At 43.6% G+C, this 23386-nt stretch overlaps 2 protein-coding genes across 3 annotated transcripts in view; one reads left to right on the top strand and one right to left on the bottom strand.

Moving 5' to 3' along the window:
* Positions 1–1345, top strand: part of LOC120511861 (amine oxidase [flavin-containing] A-like) — a 34885-nt gene extending 33540 nt beyond the window's left edge. Inside the window, exon 15 of the mRNA XM_039729446.1 lies at positions 58–1345. Coding sequence (XP_039585380.1) covers positions 58–213 — 156 coding nt within the window. The 3' untranslated portion in view covers positions 214–1345. The remainder of the gene's footprint in view (positions 1–57) is intronic.
* Positions 1346–10320: 8975 nt separating this feature from the next.
* Positions 10321–23386, bottom strand: part of MAOB (monoamine oxidase B) — a 51630-nt gene continuing 38564 nt past the window's right edge. For both annotated transcript variants that reach the window (XM_039729429.1, XM_039729428.1), the window contains exons 10-16: positions 22863–22916; positions 18863–18920; positions 17843–17940; positions 16654–16765; positions 15018–15080; positions 14457–14618; positions 10321–11822 (exon numbers count right to left, since the gene is read on the bottom strand). In XM_039729429.1, the coding sequence (XP_039585363.1) occupies positions 14463–14618; positions 15018–15080; positions 16654–16765; positions 17843–17940; positions 18863–18920; positions 22863–22916 (541 nt within the window). In that variant the 3' untranslated portion in view covers positions 10321–11822; positions 14457–14462. The remainder of the gene's footprint in view (positions 11823–14456; positions 14619–15017; positions 15081–16653; positions 16766–17842; positions 17941–18862; positions 18921–22862; positions 22917–23386) is intronic.

The following is a 23386-nucleotide window of genomic DNA, read 5'->3' as shown; positions in this document are numbered from 1 at the left end:
CCTGCTCACGTGGTGAGGGGGCACCCTGCGGAGTCACCATCTCCTCTCTTCCCCCAGGATGTCCCAGCCCGACCATTCCCCACCAGCTTCTGGGAGAGGAACCTGCCCTCGGCGCCGGGGCTGCTGTGCCTGCTGAGCTGCACCCTGTGCCTCAGCTCCGTGGCTGCTGCAGGGCTCTTTGTCTATAAAAAGGGACTTGTTGGCCGAAACTAGCAGGGACCAGTGGAAGCTGCACACCCCCTGTCCTCCTCTTTTACCAGATGAGTGTTATTTTGGAGAAAAGTGGCATGGACAGCTGGAAAGAGCAAGAAGTTGTTCTCCTTGTGATTTTTCTTTTTAGTCCCATGATTAATGCATCGAATCTACTGCAGTTGCTACCAGCTAAACAGAAATCAATCAACTGTGGGGGTGTTCTTCAATCTTGTCCATTTGTTTTTGGTTGGACATGATAATGTCAATGATATATTTCTGATACAGGAAGGCAAAATGCAGATCACACCTTTTCTGAGTTGCAAAGAGGTCTCGGACAACAATTTTGTTTCCATTCAGTCTTTTATTTTTCACCACACAAGACAGTAAATGCCCTGATGCATTCACCTCAGTCAGCAGCTCAGAACATCCGAGGTTGTTCCCATACCATCCCTGCTGCACAGAAGAGATTAGCATGCCAATCAGTCGTAGAATTGCCAAATTAATTTTCAAGTGCATTTGATTAATTATTAATCATCGCAACATGAAACTTAACCCCGAGCTGGATGAAAGGAGGTGATTAGCACGAGGCACAGCACTGAACAGGGAGAGAGGAGGCATGGCTGGGCTTCATCCTGCCCACTGCCAAGGAAGCATCTGTGCACATCTGCTCTGCAGGGTGCCTGCCCTGAGAGCATCCATCCAGCCCAGCCTGGTGCTGCCACAGCACAGTGAAATGAATCAGCAAAGTTGAATTCCCCCGACTTGCAGCAGGTGCAGGCTGTTATTTTCCAAATGGCAGCAGCTTCCTGGTTCCCTGTCCATTGCCCTGCATTTTGCTGCTAATCCATGGCCCTTTCTTCTAACAAGGAGAAATGTATTTGAGGCTCGAATTACTGCCTTGTAAATTACAGTAATTGGATGCATCTGCCTGTTCCGCTCTTATTATGTACATGATACACTTAAAATAATCACTTGAGTGTTTTACTGAAGTCTGGAATGTATATTTCACAATGTACCATCATTATGTGGTCTTTTTGCCATGAATTTTGAGCTTTGTACCTGTCCACGAACTCAGCTGTTGTTCAACATGGGTGAAATGTGCCTTTCAATAGTCCTGAAACCTTGATCTTCTTATAAACTTTTCTTCAGATTCTGTCTTGCTTGGTTTTTTGTGAGTTACATGAATTGCTGGTTGACTCGAGGGCTCCCTGCTGAATGTGCTCTCCCCAGCTCCAGCCACTGCAGAGCAGGGATTCCTGTGCACAAGGAGTACCCTGGGCATGCAGCCTGGCACAGCCACAGTGTCTCCTCAGGGAGGGAGCACAGGCTGCTGCTGAGCCTTTTGTGGTGTGAAACAGTTCTACACTGCCACACGCTTCCCCCAGGGGCACATTTCCACCCCCTGAAAAACACTGCCTGTACCTGTTCAAAAATGATTTATCCATAGGTATATTTGTAGCAATTAGAGCCATTCATTTTCAGGCTTACTTTAGACTTGACATCAGAACTTCTGTGTGCACATGCAAAAGGGACCCCAAATCATCTGCAATACACCCATGAGCCAACACTGTCCAGCTTCCTTTTCACCTTATCCACACACATTTCTATTGAAATTAGTTTGGGGTTTGAAATACCAGTGCAATTCAGCTGAATTCATCTCAGAATGTTAAACAGGGCCAGGTACAACGCTGCCCCCTTCCCAGGGAAAGGCACATCTCACTGCTGTGGGATTGGCAGGCAGCAAGTGAAATGAGAGAGATTGATTAAAATTGGCATTTCTGAAACTCCTGCAGCTCCCAGGCACCAGGCTGCTGCAGAGAAAGGGCAGCATTTGTCAGAGATTATAGACCAGTTCCCATCCTGCTTTAATGCCCTTTCTGACAATCAGACCAATTTCCCTGTTTAAACATTAAACATTTAGCTTAAATATTAAACAGCGCGGCGTCTTTCTTAAACCAATTTTGAAACAGAATGGAACTGAGTTTATCACCACTGACAACTCCCCAAGTGAGCTGCTGGTATTAAAGCTGGGAGGATCAAGCACCAGGGAAACTCCTCTTTATTTTGGGGGCCAAGCAGAGCCCTCATGCAGGCTGGGGAGTGGGAAAGCCTTTGGACACCTTCCCAAATCAGGGGTGCTCAGTGCCCCAGTTTTTGGAGGATGAGCTTTGCACTCCCTTGGCAGAAGTGGGAAATGTTCTGTCCTCTTTGAAAGACAAAGACACCCTGGTGAGATGGAAGAGTTTGAGGTCCACACCAAGTCCCACAGCAGTGTGGGAACTAAACTGCATTGACACCCCTGGGAAATGGGAAAACCTTAGGTGAAAGAGCTGCTGGAAGTAAAACAAAGACCAGGGAAAGCACTGGCAGAAGGAGTAGCAGAGGGAGAAGAAAAACCCTAATGCTCCATAGTAGCAGTGAAATAAGAAGCACCAGTGAGCACATAGATCAGGCAGTCCAAAATAAGCAAGTGGGGATGATATATGGGAGAGGATCGGGATCTGCCTCTTTTTAATCAAGTTACTGGGTTTACAGATAGCATAGCAGCTTTGCCCAAGCCCTGGGGATGGAAAAACACTCCTGTGAGGCTCTCCCTCCTCCTTTCTGGCCCACCCCCCTTGGCTGCAGCTTGGTTGTTCCCCCCTGGCTGCCATCAACCAGCCCATGGGGACAGGGACCCTGAAACAGGATGGGCTGCTGGGTCAGCGGGAGCTGGATGGGCAGGAGGTGCCCATTTTTAGCACCTTGGTTTTTAGCATCACCAGCCTAGCAAGGCTTTCCTTCCCTCATTACCTGCCCAGCTCACAGCCTCCTGGCATGGGAACTGACAACCCAAACCCCTCTGGTTGGAAACCACTGTGTGACAGGTCTGGGAAAGGGCCACCACCCCAAGGAAGCAGTGCCAGGTTGCAGGGGCTCCATGTTTTGGAGATGTGAATGGGGATGTCCCCCAGGGACACAGTGGCCCACCAGGCATGCTCCTTGTGTGGGACAAGGGGGAGGTCTGACCAGACACACCCAGGTTGCTAAAAAGGTACATCCAACCTCAAAATGGTGAGGGACAGGATGCCCAGAGACCTGGGCATACCTCATTCCTGGAAGTTTTCAAGGCTTCCCTGGATGGAGCCCCAAGCAGCTTGTTTTTATCAAAGGGAATTGGAATGGGATGATCTTTGAGGTCCCTTCCAACCCAAGACCTTCCATTACTATGTGAAAATCCATTCTGGAAAAGCAAAGGTTACTGCCTTCACTTGGTCTCTTTGCTAGTCCTTCACCAGCAATACTTTTCAATTCACATTTGGTTCAGCCCCCAGGTTTGTACTTGATCTCTTTTCCCAGGATCAAAGATACCCCCCAACTACTGGCAAAATTAGCATTAGTATTTGAACAAAAATACCAGCCAGGGTGATATGCCAGCACAGTCTGACACATCTCAACATCCAGGTTTCCCACCAGTGGGTTCCCATGGCCCACTGACAGCTTCTGACAGCAAGGGCTTTCCTCAGCCAGAAACCATGCTGGGGTCAAGCTGGGCACTGGTTTTATGCTCTCTGCACAGAGTTCAGCTCCCAGCTCCACACATAATAAACCAGACAAACCAGAGTCCTCTGCTGTGAAACATGGCTATAGAGAGTTCTCTTCCTTGTGGGCTGTTTCTCCCCTGCAACAGTTGCTTTTCACACACACACACACAGAGAAAGGAAATTTCATCTTGGTGAAAATCCAGGAGGGGAAATCAAATGTGCTCTTTGTCAGTGAACTGTAACTTTTTCTTTTCCCATTCAGCTCCTGCACTTGGCAACAAATGCTTCAGGCTCCAGCTGCAGTTCCTGTACTGCTCTTTATTTGTAGTCCTTGGCTTTCCAGGTGTGTTCCCTCTTCCTTGCTCTCATTGTTTTGGGGTTTTTTTGACTCATCTTACATAACAGAGACAGAATAACCCAGAACACATAGAAGGAGCAGGGCTTTGGGGTTTTTTTGACTCATCTTACATAACAGAGACAGAATAACCCAGGACACATAGAAGGAGCAAGGAAAAAAGTTTCCCAAGTGGGAGCCCATTACACATGAGAGGAGAGGGAAGCTGTAGGAGTGGTGCTGGCACCTTGCTGGGTGCAAGAGAAGGTCAGCAGTGCCTTCAAGCCACACATCTGTCCTTCCAGAGTCCCAGGGATGTGGTGTTCCCTGGTCTATAATGAACAGATCAGACAGGGGCATGAATTTGCACTGTCTCTAATCTTACCAAGCACAAGACAATATAAGGCAGATGCCCTTTGCCATCTGCATCTTTCTACGGTTCTTCTTTATGAAATATGCCTGCCACTCACAGTACAAGAGGGCAGCTGCCACTTGAGATGAGGTTGAAAATGAAGCAAAGGATATAATTATTGCTTGTGCTGGCATTTGGACTTCCATGGCCGGATCACTTACTTGAAAACTTCTTGGATTATAGCCTGAGCCCCATCATTTTCATCAAAATCTTGGTCAAATACAGGACACCTGGCTGAATTCCAAAAGGCAGAGGCTGGCATTTGAGGAGGACTTCTGTCAGCAGACACCAGCTGCAGACAGCTGAGCTGAAGCACGGCCAGCTCAGCAGCATGGCACAGGCTGAAATAAAGGCTCTCATCTTCTGGGCTACCTCATAGTATATTTTATCACCTCACAAAACAATATGTGTCAGGAGCTTCACATTTTGGTTTGCAGAAAAGTCTCTGGGCATTTCTGCACTGGTGTTCACCCTTCCTGTTGAACTCTGGAAGAGAGGCACACTAAAGGGAAACCACGCAGGTCCCCAGCTTTAAGAATAAGTTCTCACCCATCTCCAAGCTCTGATTTGCCATGCTGGAGGAAGCAGTGAGATGCAGGCTCCATCCCTTCAGCCTCTGCCTCCTGGCCCTGGCCAGTCCCTGGCAGAAATCAGGGCAGTGAAATGGCCGTGTCCTAATGTGAGGTTATGATCCTTGTATACCCAGTCGTGTGTTCTGTTAATGCTGGATATTATATTCTGTGCCTTCAAGACTGGCTCTGAAGAGCAAGGTTTGTTTTGGTTTGTTATCAGCCTGCTCCCCCATGGCTGGTGGGACACAGAGACGGGGCAGTTTTTGCATTTTGCTTTGCTCTTGCTTCTGCTGTGCTCCTGCTCTGCTTTGCTTTTTGCTTCTGCTCGTTAGTTAGTTCAGCTAAGCCATCCAAATTTTTCCCTGGATTGTTTTTCCTTTCCCTTTTTTGGAACCACTCAAACCTGATCCAGACTGGTACCTGGGAAACACTGAGAGTTTGCACCTTGTGGCTGCAGCAGCCATCCCCAGCACTGGAGGGAGCAACAACAGAGCGACCACTCCCAGGAGAGGCTTTGTGAATTTGTCATCCTTTTCAGACTGGTGAAAGTATTGTCATCTGGTACTGTTTGTTTTGTGTGCTGGGGATATTTTAAACAGGTTCTTTCCATTTCTCTCCGAGGAATCCTTTCCGAACCGGTAGTGGGGAGGGGTGCTTGTTAAATAAACAGGTTCTTTCCACTTCTCTCCAAGGAATCCTTCCCCTTCCCAAATCCTTCCCAATCCTTCCCTCCCAGCAGCGGGGAGGGGCCGTGTGGGTTTGCTTTCTGGGGAGCCCCTTTTGGAGGTTTTCTCCCAAATTTGCCCTAAACCAGGACACCGTGGCACCAAGCCCCTGCCAGCACTGCACAACTTCCTCCAAAGGGAAACTCGAGTCCTGTCTCCTGCTTGGCAGCACAAAGGAGCTGGAAGAAAAGTGTGAGCACAGATCCCAAATGCACCTGGGCATTCCCCTTCCCAAAGAAGGGAGTCTGTGGGGAGTCTGTGCTTTGCAGAGATGGATAGAGGTGCTGGCTCAAATATGCACACTCTGAAAAATTGCTCTGGCCAAACTCCATCTCATAAAGAATTATTGGGAAATAATATAGTTTCTAATTTAGTTAAATAGTCTTGTTCCACTTTGGACTGAAATGGCAAGTGGAGGCTGGAGTAATGTCTTCTCTTGATTTTGATGAAGTACAAGCATGCATTTCAATTGTTTAAGATAATGACTGCACAGCCCAATGGGATACCTCCCTGCCTCAGACCTGGAATAGAAGTTTCTACATCTGAAATTATAATGTAATTTCTACTAAATGCAACACTGCTGTGCAAAGTGTTTTCTTACAGCTTGGAGCATATGCAAATTGGGCACAGCCTGAGGGCTGACAAGGATGCCTCAGTGCATTATTGATATGTTTCCTGTTCCCTGCTCCCTGCCAGCCAAGCACCAGAGCATATTCGAGTGCACTGTTAAATCCCAGTAGGCAGAGGGGCAAACAGAGCCACTTGACAAACCAAATCATCCAAAGACTGATGTTTCTCACTTCCTCGAGTGCTTCTTGGAGTCTCTGCTGCTGCAGGGAAATGGCACTCAGAGACACTCCCCCTCTCAAAGTCACTGCTAAAGTTCCATGACGTTTTGCCCTTGGGCAGATGGGGCTGGTCTGTGTTTGCTCAGCCCCTTTCTGCTGCAGGTCAGATGAATGGATCACTTAGATTTGGATGAGGCTTTTTCTCCCCCACAAAGCTGCAGGGATGGTGGGAAGGAGTCTACAGAGTCTGGAGATGTCAGAGTAAATGGAGCTGGATGGATATGGATTATTTTGTTAGGGTTGTTCTGCTGAGAAAGGATTAGAAACCTTGCTATCAGAAAACTCACTGTGCACATGGTAAAAAAACCAGCCCTGGAAGAAAGCTAACACCTTTTGCTTCTAAATTAGAAACAGCATCTCACCTTCTGTCCAAACACGGGGTGAGACCAGCTTGGACTCAAAACAACTGGGCTGGTTTGCCTCTTTCAGCAGTGCCAGGAGGAAAGGAGAACTGGGATGAGCCAGCTTGGCTCTGGGTGCAGTCCCAGAGGATGAAGCAGTGTGTGTTTCACAGGTATTTTGGCAGCAGGAAAAACCTGGGCCTGCTGGAGTGGGCCCAGGGGAAGGTCACTAAGCTGATGGCAGGACTGGAGCACCTCTCCTATAAGAACAGGATGAGAGAATTGGGGTTGTTCAGTCTGGGGAAGAGAAGGCTCTGGGGAGACCTCTGAGAATCTTCCACTACCTGAAAGAGCTGGGAAGGGACTTTTTAGCAGGGCTTGTTGTGATAGAACAAAGGGGTTATACTAAAATAAGATAGAATTAGATTAGATATAGGGTGAAACAAGGGAACTGGTTGTGCAGAGAAGTTGTAGATGACCCATTCCTGGAAATGTTCAAGACCAGCCTGGATGGGGCTCTGAGCACCCTGCTCAAGTTGAAAATGTCCCTGCCCATGGCAGGGGGTATGGGCTAGGTGACCTGGAAAGATCCCTTTTGCATCCCCTGCAACCCAAACTATTCTATGATTATTTTTAAAAATTATTTTTTGAGTTTTTTCTAGCCTAACTTCAGAAGAGCTTATTGCTACTGACTGTACAAATCTTGCACACTAAAATCAACTTACAAAGCCTCTTACTCAGGTGTATTTTTTTACAGTTTATCTTGGCACTCAGCTGCTAACTGAAGGCTTTTCTAGCAAACTCTGCTAATATTATGACTGGAATATCATGGCTCTGTTTCCAATGACAAGCAAATTCATCTGTAGCCTGCCTGGGTGAAGGAGAGCTGTGTATTAACACATTATATGTGCAGCTATTAACATGAAACATGCCAGACTCACAGAGCCCACATCATCCCTGGTGCATTTCTTCAAAGCTCAATGCCCAAGAAGTACCTAATTGCCATCAGCAGTTGGTGGGAGGCAGAAGCTGCCTCGTTTGGTACCCAAAGATCATCCGTGCCACAGGGCAGGGCTGGTTTAGGACATTTCTCTTGGGGCTCTGGAAGAGCTGCCTCCTTTTGGGGCAGCAGCTGGAGGCTGAACAAGGAGCCTTCGAGTGTCTGAGAGGCACAAGGTAACTGAGTTTTGGCTCATGAGTTGCCCTCTGGGTGGGTAAATATGTGTTCTTTGCAGGAAAAGTGACATGGAAGTAAATTCCATCCAATAACTGAATTTCAAAATCCCTTCCATCCCTCCTACATGGGACACAGAGAGAGAAGGACATGTCTGTAGGAGTCCTACAGTACCTGCATGGGTTCAAACAGCAGATGAGGATGAGGAGCCCCCTTCCACACCCACAGAGCAGGACCAACCTGAGAAAAAATGTCTCTTTTTTCCAGCAGATACCAAACTGTACTTTGGCCCTACCATCTGAGGCCTATCGTTCTTGGATTTTTGGTTTTTTCTGAGGCAATTCCACAGGCTCAGGGAGAATTTATCCTGTCTTGAGCCAGAAGGAAAACTCATCAGTCCCTCCAACATTTTGGGATCTGCTCCAGATGAGCAATTGATACAATTACACAAGACAAGAAGAAAAAATTATCCTCAGCTCTTGTAGCACTGAGTTTTACATGATTTAGCCAAATAATTTGCACATGCATCTGATCCTCTTCGAAACAATGAGTAGGATTTCTAATTGGTTTCTTGGGAAATCATATCTGTATCTTTTATAGATGTTAAACAAAATTGATTTATTCTTTATTAATCTGTCCACATTAATTTTCTCTACGCTGGACTGATGGAAATAATGAAGCATCCCTTGGATGACACAGTCTCTTTGAAATGCACACTGAAGTTTTGTAAATAACTAAATTAATAATAACACCATTTCAGTTATGTCCTCTGGGATGCTCCAGGATATGTCTGAAGAAAGGGTTAAAAAGGTAGGTCAAGTCTAACTCCACTTTCCACCCCTCACCTCTGTGAATGACATATTTAACTATTTAAGAATTATCATTAAAATCCACATTTATCACACAACCTGCCCTCATATCAACAAAACTAACCAAAGCAAAAGTTCCCCACACAAAAATCAAAGTAACGTCATCACAACACAGAACAAAAATTGGCAATTTACACAAAATCTACCCCTTGAGCCTTCACCACAATTACGGCAAAAATTCACCATGAACATTCTATTGTCTAACATTGTTCAGTCCACATTTTGCCCAAGCTTCCCCAATTACCATCCTTATCTGAAAACCCTCATGATCCTGGGTTTCAGCCCCAAAAAGGCTGTGGGGGGTTGGCCCTGGCTGGATGCCAGACACCCACCACAGTCACTTTGTCACTCCCCTCCTCAGCTGGGCAGGGGGAGAAAATACAACAAATGGTTCTTGAGTCAGGACAGGACAGGGAGAGATCACTAACTGGCCCAGCCCTGGCCAGCAGTGGGTCCATCCTGGAGCTATCAGGGATTGGCTCTGCTGGACATGGGGGAAGCTTCCAGAAGCTTCTCACAAAAACCACCCCTGTAGCCCCTCTGCTTCCAAACCATAGAGCAGCAATGTTTTAGAGGCATAACCACTTGCTGGCTGCTTTGAGGGCTGTGAAATGCATTGCTGGTTCTGACACATTTCTTAAGGGACAGATGCTTTAGAGAGTGTGTGAAGGATTAGTTGAGGGTGTTTGCTTTCATTGTATTTGTGCTCCTTTATGACTTGTAATGCTGAAAGTTAAGCCTATACAAAGAGCACTGCACACTTCAGATGTTTTTCACATGGATGGTTACACTTTCTCCAGTATTCATGGCCAACAGTTTTGTGCAACACGGGTCCCTTCCCCGAAGTAAATTTGTTCTTCAGTTCCATTATCTCTGTAGCATTGACACTGAGCTAGTGGGTGAAATGAGGTGATTTTGGTCTCTTTTTTCTTCTAGGGTTTTTATGTTTACATCACAGTATTTGGTACAAGGTCTGTTTCTTCTCATGTTCAGTTTGAGCCACCTGCCTTATAATAGTAAAAAGTAATTCTTAAGTGTAAGAGAATTGGTCATCTATACTACTACCAAATGTGGTTTGATTTTTTTACTTTAATTGTGTATTTAAAGGGTGGAATGGGGGTTTTTTGCATTGTTTTGGGGGTTGCTTGGGTGAGTTTGTACTTTTTTCTTTTATACTCTCCTTTTCTTTACAGAGCTTTCTTTAATAAGAAAAGCTGAAGTTACCTCAGAGGTTTCAGTGCAAAATGCAAAATGCTGTGTCAGTAAGTAATACCACTACAACCAAATCAAAAGGGGCCTCCACAAAAGAAAAGCCTCAAACAACACAAGTGACATGACAATATTTATTGGTTCTAATTAAGGTTAAAAAAATTTCACAGCTGTCAGATAAAAATATCTGCAGAGCTATTTAAAAGAGAGCCGAAGAAGGAAACCAAGGGAGACAGTCACCACAGAGGCACTTTAGAAAATGCTACAGTTATAAAAGGCACAAATTCATCACACACACAGCATATATATTCCTGCAAAGTGAAGTCACTCTTTTTAAATTTGTTTTCCAAAACACAGAGGCAGGCACCACTGAGCACTGAGCTGCACAGGAGCACAGCAGACACGCTACAAGCGGCAGTCTAAGACAACGCCTAAAGGAATTCACTGCAGAGACACTTGGAAAGCCAGGCTGCTTTGGCTGTCTCATTTTTACACTCTGCTCTTCAACAGAAGGAAGATCAGGGTGATCTTAAGGTGGTGGAGACAGGAGAGGGAATGTTAGTTCATTTGAACATCAGTCAGGGTTATTTGTGAATGTTTGTCAGCTGTGATTTGAGGGGGTTTGCTTCTTGCCCAAGAGCAGTGGCAGGTCTGTTATTTCATCTTGACTCCCTAGTACTTCTGGAGGTCATACAATTCCCTTTTCCTCAAAAATATTACTTTTTTATGTCTCAAAAAAGGGAAAAAAATTTAAAATTTCTGCACATCTGTAAAGCCTTCTTCAGTGAAACAACAGTCCCACTGTGGACATAGAAAGATTTTTTTAAGCCCCATAGTTTCTTGTCCAGGCCATGGGTTCCAGTGATGGACAATGCTCGGAGAGGAACTTAATTACATGATTAATGTATTTCTATTTGGAATCAAGATCTGCATTGGGGAAAAAAAATGCACAAATTAAAGGGAAGACAAGGGGGCTGCCTCAGATTGCTCACATCCTTGTTTTTGTTGAGTAGTTTATGCAATTAGATTTCAAGTACTTTGGTTAACACAGATTATTATGCCATGACCCATCATTCCTTGCAATATAAAGTGGCTATCATTGTACAAGAAAGTAAATTTCTTTTTTTTTTGTAAACTCTTATGAGCATTACAAAATATGCATGGTAACAGTTCAGTTTGTAAGAGACAAATACAATTATTTCCATGGTTGTTCCTATAGTACATTTTACAAAGCTGATAAACTCTTGGAACTTTCATGACAGCAGTTGTCTCATCAAATGTGTTAATAAATTAAGAATACAGCACGACTGTTTATCCATTAAAACAGACTTCATTCTTCTCTTCAAAGGGTTGGCATGAATTTTAATTTCAAAAATGTAAGCCAGTGCTAACAGTTCCCTCTACCCACAGGAAAGCAGCTTGATTCTCTACCTCCATTTGTCAATTCCCTCATCATGCTGGCATCCATGTACACAAGGTGCCACGTATTCCTTTTGTGTGGAAATGTTGAGAAAACAGTGGCAAATCCTTTTTAAATCCCATAGTGGTGGTAAGGTCCACAGCACAACCATAGCAAGACACGGCTGTAAAGACAGAGAGGGCTTTCCAAAAGCTTTGGCAGTCTGCAGGAAGAAGACAGAGATTTTAGAGTCTTAATACAGATGTCACAATTCAGACCCTCCCAGCTCCAACCAGATTTTATTAGAAATTTCATGGAATCCAAATTTATTTTTAATAAATTATTTTTAATAAATCCCTATCTCACCTACTTTAGTTGTGGCAGAATAAGGTAAGAAATACTTTGTGGGATTGCTTTATTTTTTTTCCATTTTTCTTTCACTTTGAAATTAAGAATAAGAAAGGTTTGTAAGTATAGAAACTTTTCAATATTTTTTTAATTGGCCAATCTCACGAAAAGCTTAAGTTATGATTCAGTTCAGTTTTAACGACCTAATTTCTGGTTTTGATTGGAATTTCTCCCCCTGTGGCACACAACACAATCTTGTTAAACTGGGAAAAACTTCTGCCAGGTTCAGGAGCAAAGAAGAGAGAAATACATTTTGGATGTGAATAAAACTGATTAATCCTCATTAGTTTCATGAATTTGCTCCCCTTTAGAGAATGTGGAGCATTTCTAGGGCAGAAGCAGGACCTGAATTCCAAACAGCTTTGGCAGAAAAATCATCTGCAAATGCACCAGCTCTTTATATGTAATGTATGTATTCACTGTCTAGCACTTACAAATATTAGGGCCAGGACTTCAAAAATGTCTTCCCAAATTTAGGTTCCTGTGTTTATTTCTGGCCTGACAATTGTGTGAGTTGCCAAAGCTCTGAACTTCCCATTCAGCTTTCAGTTCCTAATTCATGTAGTAAATAAATCACAGGGAGAGAAAGCCACATAGAAGCTCTCTGCAGTAGGCAAATGTCCCAGCAAATTAGAGCTCCATGTGATACAACCAGAGAGGCCATATGCACACTGCTGCACTCCTCCTCTGCCTTAAAGATCTTTATGCCTGAAAAGTTCCCCCATGCATTTTAAAAGGCTGTTATGAGGCTATTCATTTGTGATAAAATCCAAGCTGCTGCTACAAGATGATGTTTAACCAGCACATCAAGTTAAAAAGAACAAAACCTAAGGGCCAGAAAGCGAGGTGCTGCTCACAAATATTACAGCTTTCCAAGCAGTTCAGTGCATTTCCATGGGACTATTTGGAGAACAAAGTACTGCTCTACACAAGTGAGATCAGATGCTAGCCCAAAAAGTCTGCCTGAGACTGGTGATGCAGCTCCTCCACCGTCTGCTCACACCAGTTGCTGAAGTTATTATTATACTTCCCTCCACGGCTCTTTACTGCAATCCAATATTTTTTACATATAAATTGCTACTCCTTGAAGGGAGAAGTGCAGCAAACAGGCTCTGAAAAATTCCAGACATCTCCAACTTCATGTGCACCAGTTCTCAGCCATACCTGTGTCTCCCTGTTTCATCCTGTGCACAGGTAACAGCAGAAATATCTAGAACAAGGTACTAACACACTGACGAGTAGGCACTGAGGTTTTGGTGGGTGGATTTTTTTTTTCTATTCCTCCCCCCACCCTGCATACTGCCTTCTGTCTTTTTTCTTCTTCTTTTTTTTTTTTTTTTGAACAGCACCAAGCTGTGGAGAGCAGGAGCACTTGCATGACTCTGAAATCCAGTTCTCTTTGATCTCACTATCATTTAGATCCCTTATTAGTTATCAAAAGTGCATAGTCAGTGCAACACAGCACAGCAGGCAGAAATGGAAGTGCTAATCCCATCAATATGGTTGCTAGGAAAGACCAAAACTCTAAATCAGCAAATCTGTGCTAAGCATGAAGCAAGAGTTTGGGGGCAGATAAGTTGTTTTTTTTTGTTTTGTTTTGTTTGTTTTTGTTTTGCTTTGTTTGTTTAATGCCAACACTACATCTTCAAGCCCATTGTGCCCTGGCAGACAAGAGACAGCCTCAAGGTGCTCACAGGGACAGACTCCACTGGACAGGAGCTCTGCTGTGCCAGGCAGCTGTGGACACACCTGGGGAGCCTGAAATTCAACCACAAGGCCAAACACAGCTGAACTATTGTCCTTTAGCTCACTGTAGGACATATATGCTACTGGAAATGCCAGCATCCTATGGTTGCAGAGTTCAGATGGATAAATTTAGCTTGGCTTGTCCCTTAGATGCTCCCTGGGTAAGAAATAAAAACATGAACAGTTTCTTGCCAGTAATTTGCATGCACTATCTGATTATTCTGTAAGCTGTGGATTTCTTTTCTCAGTCTACCCCACAGGAAGGCAGAAATTCTTTGTTTACAACTAGAGATTTTGTTGTACAGTACAGTACAAACAGGGCCTGTGGAGATTTGGGGTTCAGGGTCTGGTTCGAGATAAGAGTAAAACCAACCAGAAACCACCAGAATAGGCTTCAGAGAGGTATTTTGTCACTCCTGTTTTGGATCAAAACCTCAAGGTGATAAACTTGGTACCCCAGCAATTCAACAACCAAGAAGTTACTGCTAGAAGTAGTCCTGGACCCTAGGAGTTCTTTTTCAATATGGATGCCTTTACTACATCCCTTCCCTCTTGCCTATTTTGTCTGCTGTTTTCACCTCTTCCTCAGATTGTGGAGACAGAAAAGTACATGACAAAAAAAGAGAAAAGAAGAGAAAAAAAGGAGAAAATCCCTAGAAAAAAAAAGAGAAAATCCCTCAGCTGTGAGGCATTGAGTTGGCACCTTTTTTCAGTTTCGGACCAGAAGTCCCTTTTTGTAGGCAAATAACCCAGCTGCAGCCACAGAGGTGAAGAAAGTGGAAAATCCAATCAGCTTTAGCAGTCCTGGCACAGATGGCAAGTTCCTCTCCCAGAAGGTTGTAGTGATGGGCAAAGCTGGCACATCCTGTGGGGAGAGCATCCATTATCCACATACCATCTCCACTGTGAGGAGGGATACAAATCAAGAGATTTCTGCAGCAGGAACAGAACTGGGCTGAAGCAGTAATATCTTATCAAGAAGCAGTATATCCAGATTTTCTGCTCAGTGAAAGGGAAGCACACACACATGGAAAGGATTCACAGCCCAGTTAAGAACTGCAGCTCTTTCCACCCCTGCCTTACAGACTTTCAGATGGGTTTATATCCTCCTCCTTTTTTAGGGAAGGGAAATTTTGGTGAATATGGAGAAGTTCAGTGTGGCTTTGATTCAGTGGACTTATATAAAAACAGACAAAAATATTTATCTCATCAGCAAAACAGCAGAAAAAAAACCCCAATCCATTTTATCTACATAAATACTTACAACTGATTCAGGTTCTGGCTTCCAAATTTCACTTTCTGGGATTTTCTTCATAGCAAACAGTATCTGAAAATAAATAACATTCTCAATAAGTATCATTGATTCTTTAAGACAGAAAAAAAAAAAAAGCTGGCTTCAATTGTTGTTTAAAAATGTCATAATAACTGAGCACATAAATCACAGTATATTCAAATTTCAGAAGAAAACTCTTTACAGCTTATTTCTGGAGAAGGCTGATATTTAATAAGACACTCCTCCTAGTGGAACATAAAAACAGAAAAATCTCTTTATGATTACTTAGTCCATGGCAGATCCTGGAATTTGGCCAGTCCCAGGGGAGCAGGATAATGTGATTATGACTAAGAGTTAAGCAGACTCATGGCAAAGTGAGGCATGAAGACACCAGCTACAAGGAACAGCTTGTTTTGCAAATTTTATCATGATGTAGGAAGAGGAACAGCATCCTGGGAGTGATGACAGACCACTACTTTCAGCCAGAGAAAAGCAAAACTAAAACCTTTGCAATGGGAAAGTTCCCATTCAAAGTATCAAAGATAGCAAAGATCAGTAGGATTGCAAAGACTGTTTGAAATTATGTTCAGGGAAGATAGCAAGATTAGCTTCTTCTACAGTGAAAAAAAAATGGAGATGGTGATAATAATGTTTCCTCTATTCCAGGCATTTGTAGATTTAAGATTTAGCATCTTTTACAAGGGGCTTTTAATGTAGACAAGACTCATGGACAATGTGAACTCTTCAATGCAGAAGAATGAGAAGCATTGAATTTTCAACACATTTTCCTAAGTAAATAAGGAAAGGAAAAGACCAAAATTTTTACCAAACAAGTGCACTTATCTAATCCTCTGCTGAGGAGGAAGGCTCTGCTGTAATGTCCTTATATTAGAGAGGTCATGAGAACTCTGGATCTTTTCAGGAGCACCTTAGGTATAACTTTCTTAAATGCAATAATTTATGAACAATTGATCTCTGTCTCTTGGGGCAGGGGCATGGGCTAGATGAATTCTCCACGTTCCTTCCAGGACAATTTGTGTTTCTTGACTAGTTTTTAGCCACAAGGTTCCCTTCACCTCATAAAACAAAGATAATTTTTTTTTTTTTTTGCTGCTCTATAAACTGTAATGTTCTGGAAAATACTCAGGAAATTGGCATTTTCTCAGAAGAAAAATATCTAAGTCCTTGTTTAGTGACTCTGTGTTAAGGCTGTCTCAGTGGAACATCACTGTTTTGGAAACACTGAGGAAGGGCCTGGCTTGGTGTGCAGAGCTGCAGGACTGAGCTGTTCCCATGCTGGCTTTCCCAGAAGCCAGCACCTCTCAGTACAATGATTAGCAGATCTGGGAGAAAAATGTCAGGGGGACACTTTGGAACTTCTGTAAAAGAAGAAAGAATTTAATCCTAGAAACAAGGGGAGAGTTTGACAAAATAGCCAGAGCCCTTCCTAACATTCCAAATCTACATGCAAAACCTTCATCCTTTTTGAAGTCAATCCCCTTTGCAGGGATGTGCATCAAGACTCAGAACACCAGAAGCTGTCAACACTCAGTTCTCATTTCCCCTCCAACCACAAGATCTTTCATTTTCCACAGGACATTTTACAGTGTCCCCAGAGCATCTGTACCTCTCTGGCTGCTCTTTCTCCAGCCTGGACAGCCCCCTCCATGTATCCACTCCACTCAGTGGCTGTCTCTGTGCCAGCAAAATAAATCCTGCCAACAGGCTGCCGAATGATCCTGGAGGGGAACAAGCAAAAAGTCACATCAGCTCTATCAGGAAAGAACACAAATAGCTGGAATAAAAATGTTTTAAATGACAGCAAGCACTTGAAGGTAATAGAACTGGGTGAGTGGAGCTAGAGAGGAGTCTGGGTTGCATTTAACTACTTACAGTGAACACACCAGTGTTCACATTTTTAAAATGTTTACACTGTTCACAGGTGAAAATGACAACTACAGGTGAAAAGGACAACTATTTTGAGATGAGACTTACACTATATCAGTTTCAGACCACGGCATAAGTACCAATGCCAGGCCTTAGTGGCACAGTGCAGCATTCTGAAATATATGCCCATAATACTTGAAGCAATAAGTAAAAAAACAAAAAGCATTGTTTTAACTCTATTTTTGCCAGAATCTGCAATAATTACCATTTTAATTACCTCAAATACTAAGGCCTCCATAAGCTCTTTGTTATAACTGCTTAATTGCTTTAAGTTACTTTTTAATTATAAGAATTTAAACTTTAAAAGTAGGGCTCTTCTACCACATTAAAACCTGTGTATCTAAATCAAATCACCAGTCTGAAGTAAGTCCTTTTCTTCTTGGTAAATCTTATTTTCATGCAGAAACTTAAGTGGGAAAGGACTGTACACAATGGCACAGTGATCGCTATATTAAGCTTTCACTGCTAAAAAGAAAGGAATGGTCTAAAGAAATCACTCATTACCATCAATGTCAGCAAGAACTCTCTGTCAGTTTTTTAAACCATCAGCTAAAGGAGTGCTCGAAATGGCTACACTGATCTCAAATCCCCAAAGCCATTTTTGTAAGCAGACTATGGAAGCTTCCCAACTCCTTTCCAGAACCTCCTCAGCTGAACTCACCAAATAACAGGAGTGGATAAAAGCCCCTCATCCATCACAAAGCCCACCAGAGACAAGTGGAAGGTTATCCCATCTGTTTCAAACATCCCCCAGTGATCTCAAAGGTATGAAGTGAACAGTGACAGAGGATTTATGGCCCTTTCTGAGGATATTTATTAACTTGGTCTTATCTTAGCACTCCAAAGCCCACTATAAATAGGCACTGTACCTTCCATACTGAGTCATTATGCCTGGTGGGAAGTAGGCTGTGTAGCAGCCCCCAGAATACTGCTCTTCACACCAGTTCTTCTCTTCATAATGCACAGGCTGTAAAACAGAGATTAATTCACTCAGGGAAAGGACAAAGTCTTGAGGAAGTTATTAACAGAACTGAGGAGAGAGCAGAGAAGAACAGTTTATCATTTGTTGCATGTCAACGTCTGACAAGATGAGCACATTTAACAAATCTCTTAATGCAGCATGAACTCAACACAATAAGCCCTAATTTTTTAAAAATAGGAAGACACTGTCTAAAAAACGAGTTAATCTGGCCATTGTAGAGCATAATCCTCTTAATCTGTCAATGTTAATTTATGCTTTGTGCACATACTTTGAGCCATGTAAAGCAAAATTAGCCTCCAGTGTATACAGTTGCAATACGTGTAATGTGTACATTGGGTACAAATATACACTGTTAAAAAATGCAATATGTGGCACTTGCATGGTGTTCTGTGTACAATATAACTGTGCTGAAAATCATGTGCTCTCCAGACTGGTGTCTACAACTTTTAACTCAGTAAAACTGTTCTTAAAAGTATAAGTGGCATTAATCACATAATCTAAGTGTGAGATCACACAAACCCTAACAGTCATTTACCTTTATAGGGAAGAGAAGGAAAGGGAAAGGCAAAAGAAAAACAATCCAATATGTGCAGCAGTGGATCTTAGCAGCTAGTAAGAGAGAAGACCCAACATGGACAGAGAGGGAAAGCAAGCCTGTCTTGTGTGACAGCAGCTGAGGTTTATGGTGGCAAGCACTGAGAATCCCAGCCACGGAGCTGGACAAGAATATATCAACAAAAACACCTTTAAATGTTTCATTAATGTTCATAAAGCTCGTTTTATCCTCACTGCCAAACCCAAACCAAGGCTTGCCATAATCTTCTCTCCACTCCCCTAGTGAGGGCAACAAGTGCTCCCATAGCTGGTACCTTTCCCAAAGGTGCCTTTTCAGAGATTTTGTGCTTACATGTAAAGCTTCCTCTGATCCCAGAACCTTTGCATAGAGCTCACACAGCCTCGTCTTCCTGTGAGAGAAAAGCAACAGAAGGCTTCAGTGTGAGCAAAGAGAAAACAAATCACTTCCAATATACCCTGCTTCTAAGAGGACAAGTATTTGCTTGAATTTGAGGTTCCAGCTTTTTAGGATCTGTCCCAATTCGTCAGCCTCTGGATCACCAGAAATAACCCGAGCTCCTGTGCTGCAAAAGTGCTGATTTTCCAGCAGTTTTGCAAGCTGTTCTCTTAAGACAACTCCAGCAGCCCAAACCCTCAAATTACCCAAATGGTCTCTGCGGCTCACAGGGAATCAGTACTTCATTTCTGTTTATATAAAATTTCCTCCTGTTTTAAGTTTATGAGTCTGTAAATCATCAAATGTACTTCATTCTGTAGCAAACCCCAAGTGCAATTAAGTTTGTTCCTACAAGCCCTTGGGTCTTGCTCTTAGCCATGCTGCACCAATTCCCAAAAGCAAGATCAGGATGAAATAACAATTATGGAAAGCAAACAGAGCTCTGGAAAGACATTTAATTCTGGAAGAAAATCCAGTGCTCCACAAAAAGCCACGCTGGGCACAGAAACACAGGAGTCCCACCTCTGAAACTGTGAGGGCTACTCTTTCAGCTATAAAAGCATGTGAGGAAACCACACATAATTGCTGCAAGAAGCAACCCAGCTCTACATGAGCCCAGCTATAGCCATGAGCAGCTGAACTCAAAGAATGCCATGGAAAGAGGATGAAGAGAAACAGGATGACTTGAAGGGCCTTGAAGGTGTCCTCACATGCAGGCTGGAGCTTGAGCAAAGTGAAGAAGGTTGCTACAGCTCAGGAAGAGCTGTGGCCCTGGGGTGGTTTTGCTGCAGGCTGATGTCAAGCCCAGCAGCAGCAGGGGGAAGGAAACAGCCCCTTCCTTTTGCCCTGGGGCACAGGACAAGGGTCAGCCTGCTCCAGAAGCAGTGACAGGCCAGGAAGGCTCAGGGAGCTCCAGGACCTGAATAAGAACATTCCCCTGCAGTCAGGGGAATCACAAATCCAGCAACAGCCATAAGGGAAAGGGTGATTTCCCAGTTTCTCCATAAGTGGGGTGAGCACTGTGCCCTGCAGACCACCAGCACCTACACAGTGCCTGAACAGAACAAAGCCATTTTAACAGCAGGGTCCAGCCAAGCCTCTCAAAAATGCCATCGATTCCTCCTTTCAGGGCAGGTCAGAAACACCATGGGGTTCCACAAGAAAGTGAATTATCACCTTGGGACCCATCTACTCCTCCCAGCACCATGGCTGGGATGAGAAAGACCCCTCTAGACCTGCCTGTGCCCTGTCCTTTTTCCACAATGACTTGCAGACCCTCCAGGGAACCTAGAAATGGCATATCAGTGACAGGTAGGTATTGTCACTTGTGGCCAGCTGCAGGGCTCCACAGAGGTGCAAGTTCACAGCTGTGTGCTGAGTACACTGTAAACACAGATTAGTTCATTTAAGACAGCTGTGCAAAGGAAAATATTGAGCTTCAGGTCAAGGGTTTCTTCAGACTCTTAAGAAGTGTAGACATTGGAAGGAATTATTCATCAGTAATAGGGTATTATTTGACAAGAAAAGAAAACTCAAATGAGCAAACAAAACAAAAAACAAACCAGCAGTTTCTAAAGGATTGAATTGTATCAACATAAATCAATCACTGAGGACATAACCCCTAATAAGAGCAATCTTTGCATCTTGCTGGTGCAAGATCTGCATTTTTTGTCCTAGAAAAGTTTAAAGAAATTCTTATTAATGGACTTTTAGTTAATGCTAGTATGGAACATAATAGCACTACATGGAATATGCAGTTAGTGAAATCCTAATTTTTTTGGCTTTGGGCTCAGCTGTGAAACTGCTATAAGCACTAAATAAGAGGAATGTTATGACAGGAGTTACCAAGGTGTAGAGAGTCCCACTGTGCCCAGTGTGGAGGAAGTGCAGGCACTCTGCTCCTTTCCTGGTCTCTTACTCCACAGCAGTGTGGGATGCCATGGCCTTCACTGCACAGCTCTGAAAGGCTGGGCACAATCTCACCACTGGCACCTGACCTGGGAAGACCAGCTGGGAGGCAGCAGTGAAATTTACTCCCTTCAGTCTGGCTTAGCTGTAAAAAGATTTCCATCCTCTCCCACGGCTTCCAAGTCATGATTTAGGATAACTGCCACAAACTCTACATCCTACTCTTCATAGCCAAGGAATACCAAAACCCTCACCCTGTCCTCAGCACCATGAAGGGTGTGAGAGTCCTGAGAGCCCAGGATGTGTTGGTAGGTGAGCACAGCATCTCAGCAAGGTTCACTCTCTGCAGGGTCTCACAAGAAGCCTGCGCTCAGAACAGATCCCTCCCTGCAACACCACAGCCCTCATTTAAATTATACAAACTGGTTACACCCTGAGTGTGCACGGGGAGAAGGTCTAGGTTCATGTTCTGCCTTCTCCTGGACCCCAAATTCCACTGGAAGGAGGGCTGTGCTCTTGGGAGGACAGGAGTGAAGCCCAGCAGATTCCTGCCTTTTTGTGCTGTGGCCAAGACTGCTGGAGCCAGAGGCAGCCCAGCTCCAGGGCACAGCCAGCACATTCCATAACCATTCTGTACCAAGGCAAAGTCCCTCCTACTCTAAGGTTTATTCCACAAAAGATAAGAGTTCAAAACTCCTGTGTAAAACCTGGCTGCTGGCAGCAGCAGAGTCAGGTAATTGTGCCAGTGCTTTTAATGCCCAGGGAAAAGGATGGTGCCTTGCAAACAGCCGGACAGACCCTAATTTCATAGAAAGAAAAGCTGCTCTCAAGGACTGCAAACGCTCAGTTATATCAAGGATATTTACACACAGTGTAAGACAACATTTGGTGTTCAGGATGGCAAAAATTTTGGGCACACTGGGTTTTAGAACACCTACATGACTTTTATCATCTGGCACCTGCTAGGCCTCTATCTCAAAGCCTCAGTGCTTGTCCATTCCTGCCAAAATTAAAAGGGTTCTGTGGTACCAGGCTGTCATTTGAAAAGGCTGGACATAAACAGCTCCATTTAGACCCATTATCCCCAGACTGCCAGACTATCAGAGATGACTGCATCTTCTCTAGTTAGACCAGCTACTACTGTAAAAATGCTTACTTGGGCACACTGCTCCTTTATCATATTTTAAAATCAAATGTATTTTCTCCCTGTCAAAACAAGGCCCTCCTCATAATCCACAGTTTCTACTTGCAGCTTTGATTTGATCAGATACAGTGAATCAGTGTGATGGAAAATACAAAAACATTACTTTATAAATTCCATTTTAGTAATACACCAAAAAGCACCACTCTATGCAGAGATTTGTTTCAAGAAGACAGTGAAATGACCTTGATCTGTGCCTGAAGGGCATTTTCTTTCCCTACACTCAGGATCCAGAGATGGAGGAAGCATTCTGACCCCTTAGTGATGCTGAAGCTTGCTCGTGGCAGCTACAGGTTCAAGTTGCACTAAGTTACAGACACTGAACGACCCTCCAGGGTGAACAGAAAATAAAGATAAAATCAAACACAGAGGCCAAACCTTTCCCTTCTGACAAGCTTTCCAAGAGCTCAAGGCACCTGCAGGAAGCCAGGGAGGCAGCATTAGGAGGAGGAGGCTGATCCTGGACACTTTCCAGCAGAATATCTACATTACTTTCATACTGAGCACCTTAAGAGCTGCTCCTTAGAAAGAGTCACATAAACAGAGAAGCTTTGTGGAAAATAAGAACCAGGACCAGAGTGTTTCCACAGGGCAAGAGCTATGTGGGAATTCCCTGGGTCCTTCATCCAAAATCAAGTAAGGCATCTTCTTCCTTAAGGTCAGCTTATGGGCATAAGCTTCAAAGACAACTTCCTTCAAATCAGGGCATTTTTTTCCTGCTCTGGTCATTTATAACAACAAAATTTTTACTCCAATTCCACACAGATCTCCGGGGTTTGTACTTACCTTTCTTCTTTTGTGAGACCTGTCAGTCTTCTGCACTTCCGAGCAAGAATGAAGCTGTAAGACCACAAAAATTTACTCCATTATGCTGCTACATTACCTGCATTATTTAAAATGCCAACAACTTATGATGAGATTCTGTGATTCACAGTAATAGCTTTAGGGTCTCTAATAAAAATATCCATTTCACCTTTCTGCACAATGCTCTACCTGCTGCTTGCAGGACTCATTTAGGAAGGAACCACTCTGAAATTCATGTTAGAATATTTGCATGAGTTGTTTGCCAATTACTTTAATTCCATACAGCCTTGGGTGCAGGCATATAGCAATGATACAACACCTGGGATTGAGCTGGAAATAATTTTTTAATAAAACTTTTAAGACTGATCATATTCTCTGGTTGCTAAAATAACCAGAACAAAATAAAATTTAATTCTACAAAACAAATTTTCATTTAAAGAACTGAAGTACTCAGGGAAAACTTTACATTTTTGCAATCATCCTCTTTTTTCTTCTCTTTCTTTTCC

This window comes from Passer montanus, unplaced genomic scaffold (genome assembly GCF_014805655.1).
Source record: "Passer montanus isolate IOZ18808 unplaced genomic scaffold, ASM1480565v1 scaffold69, whole genome shotgun sequence".
Classification (NCBI taxonomy): domain Eukaryota; kingdom Metazoa; phylum Chordata; class Aves; order Passeriformes; family Passeridae; genus Passer; species Passer montanus.
The sequence above is the reverse complement of the archived record's forward strand: the minus strand, read 5'-3'. Positions and strand labels throughout refer to the sequence as shown.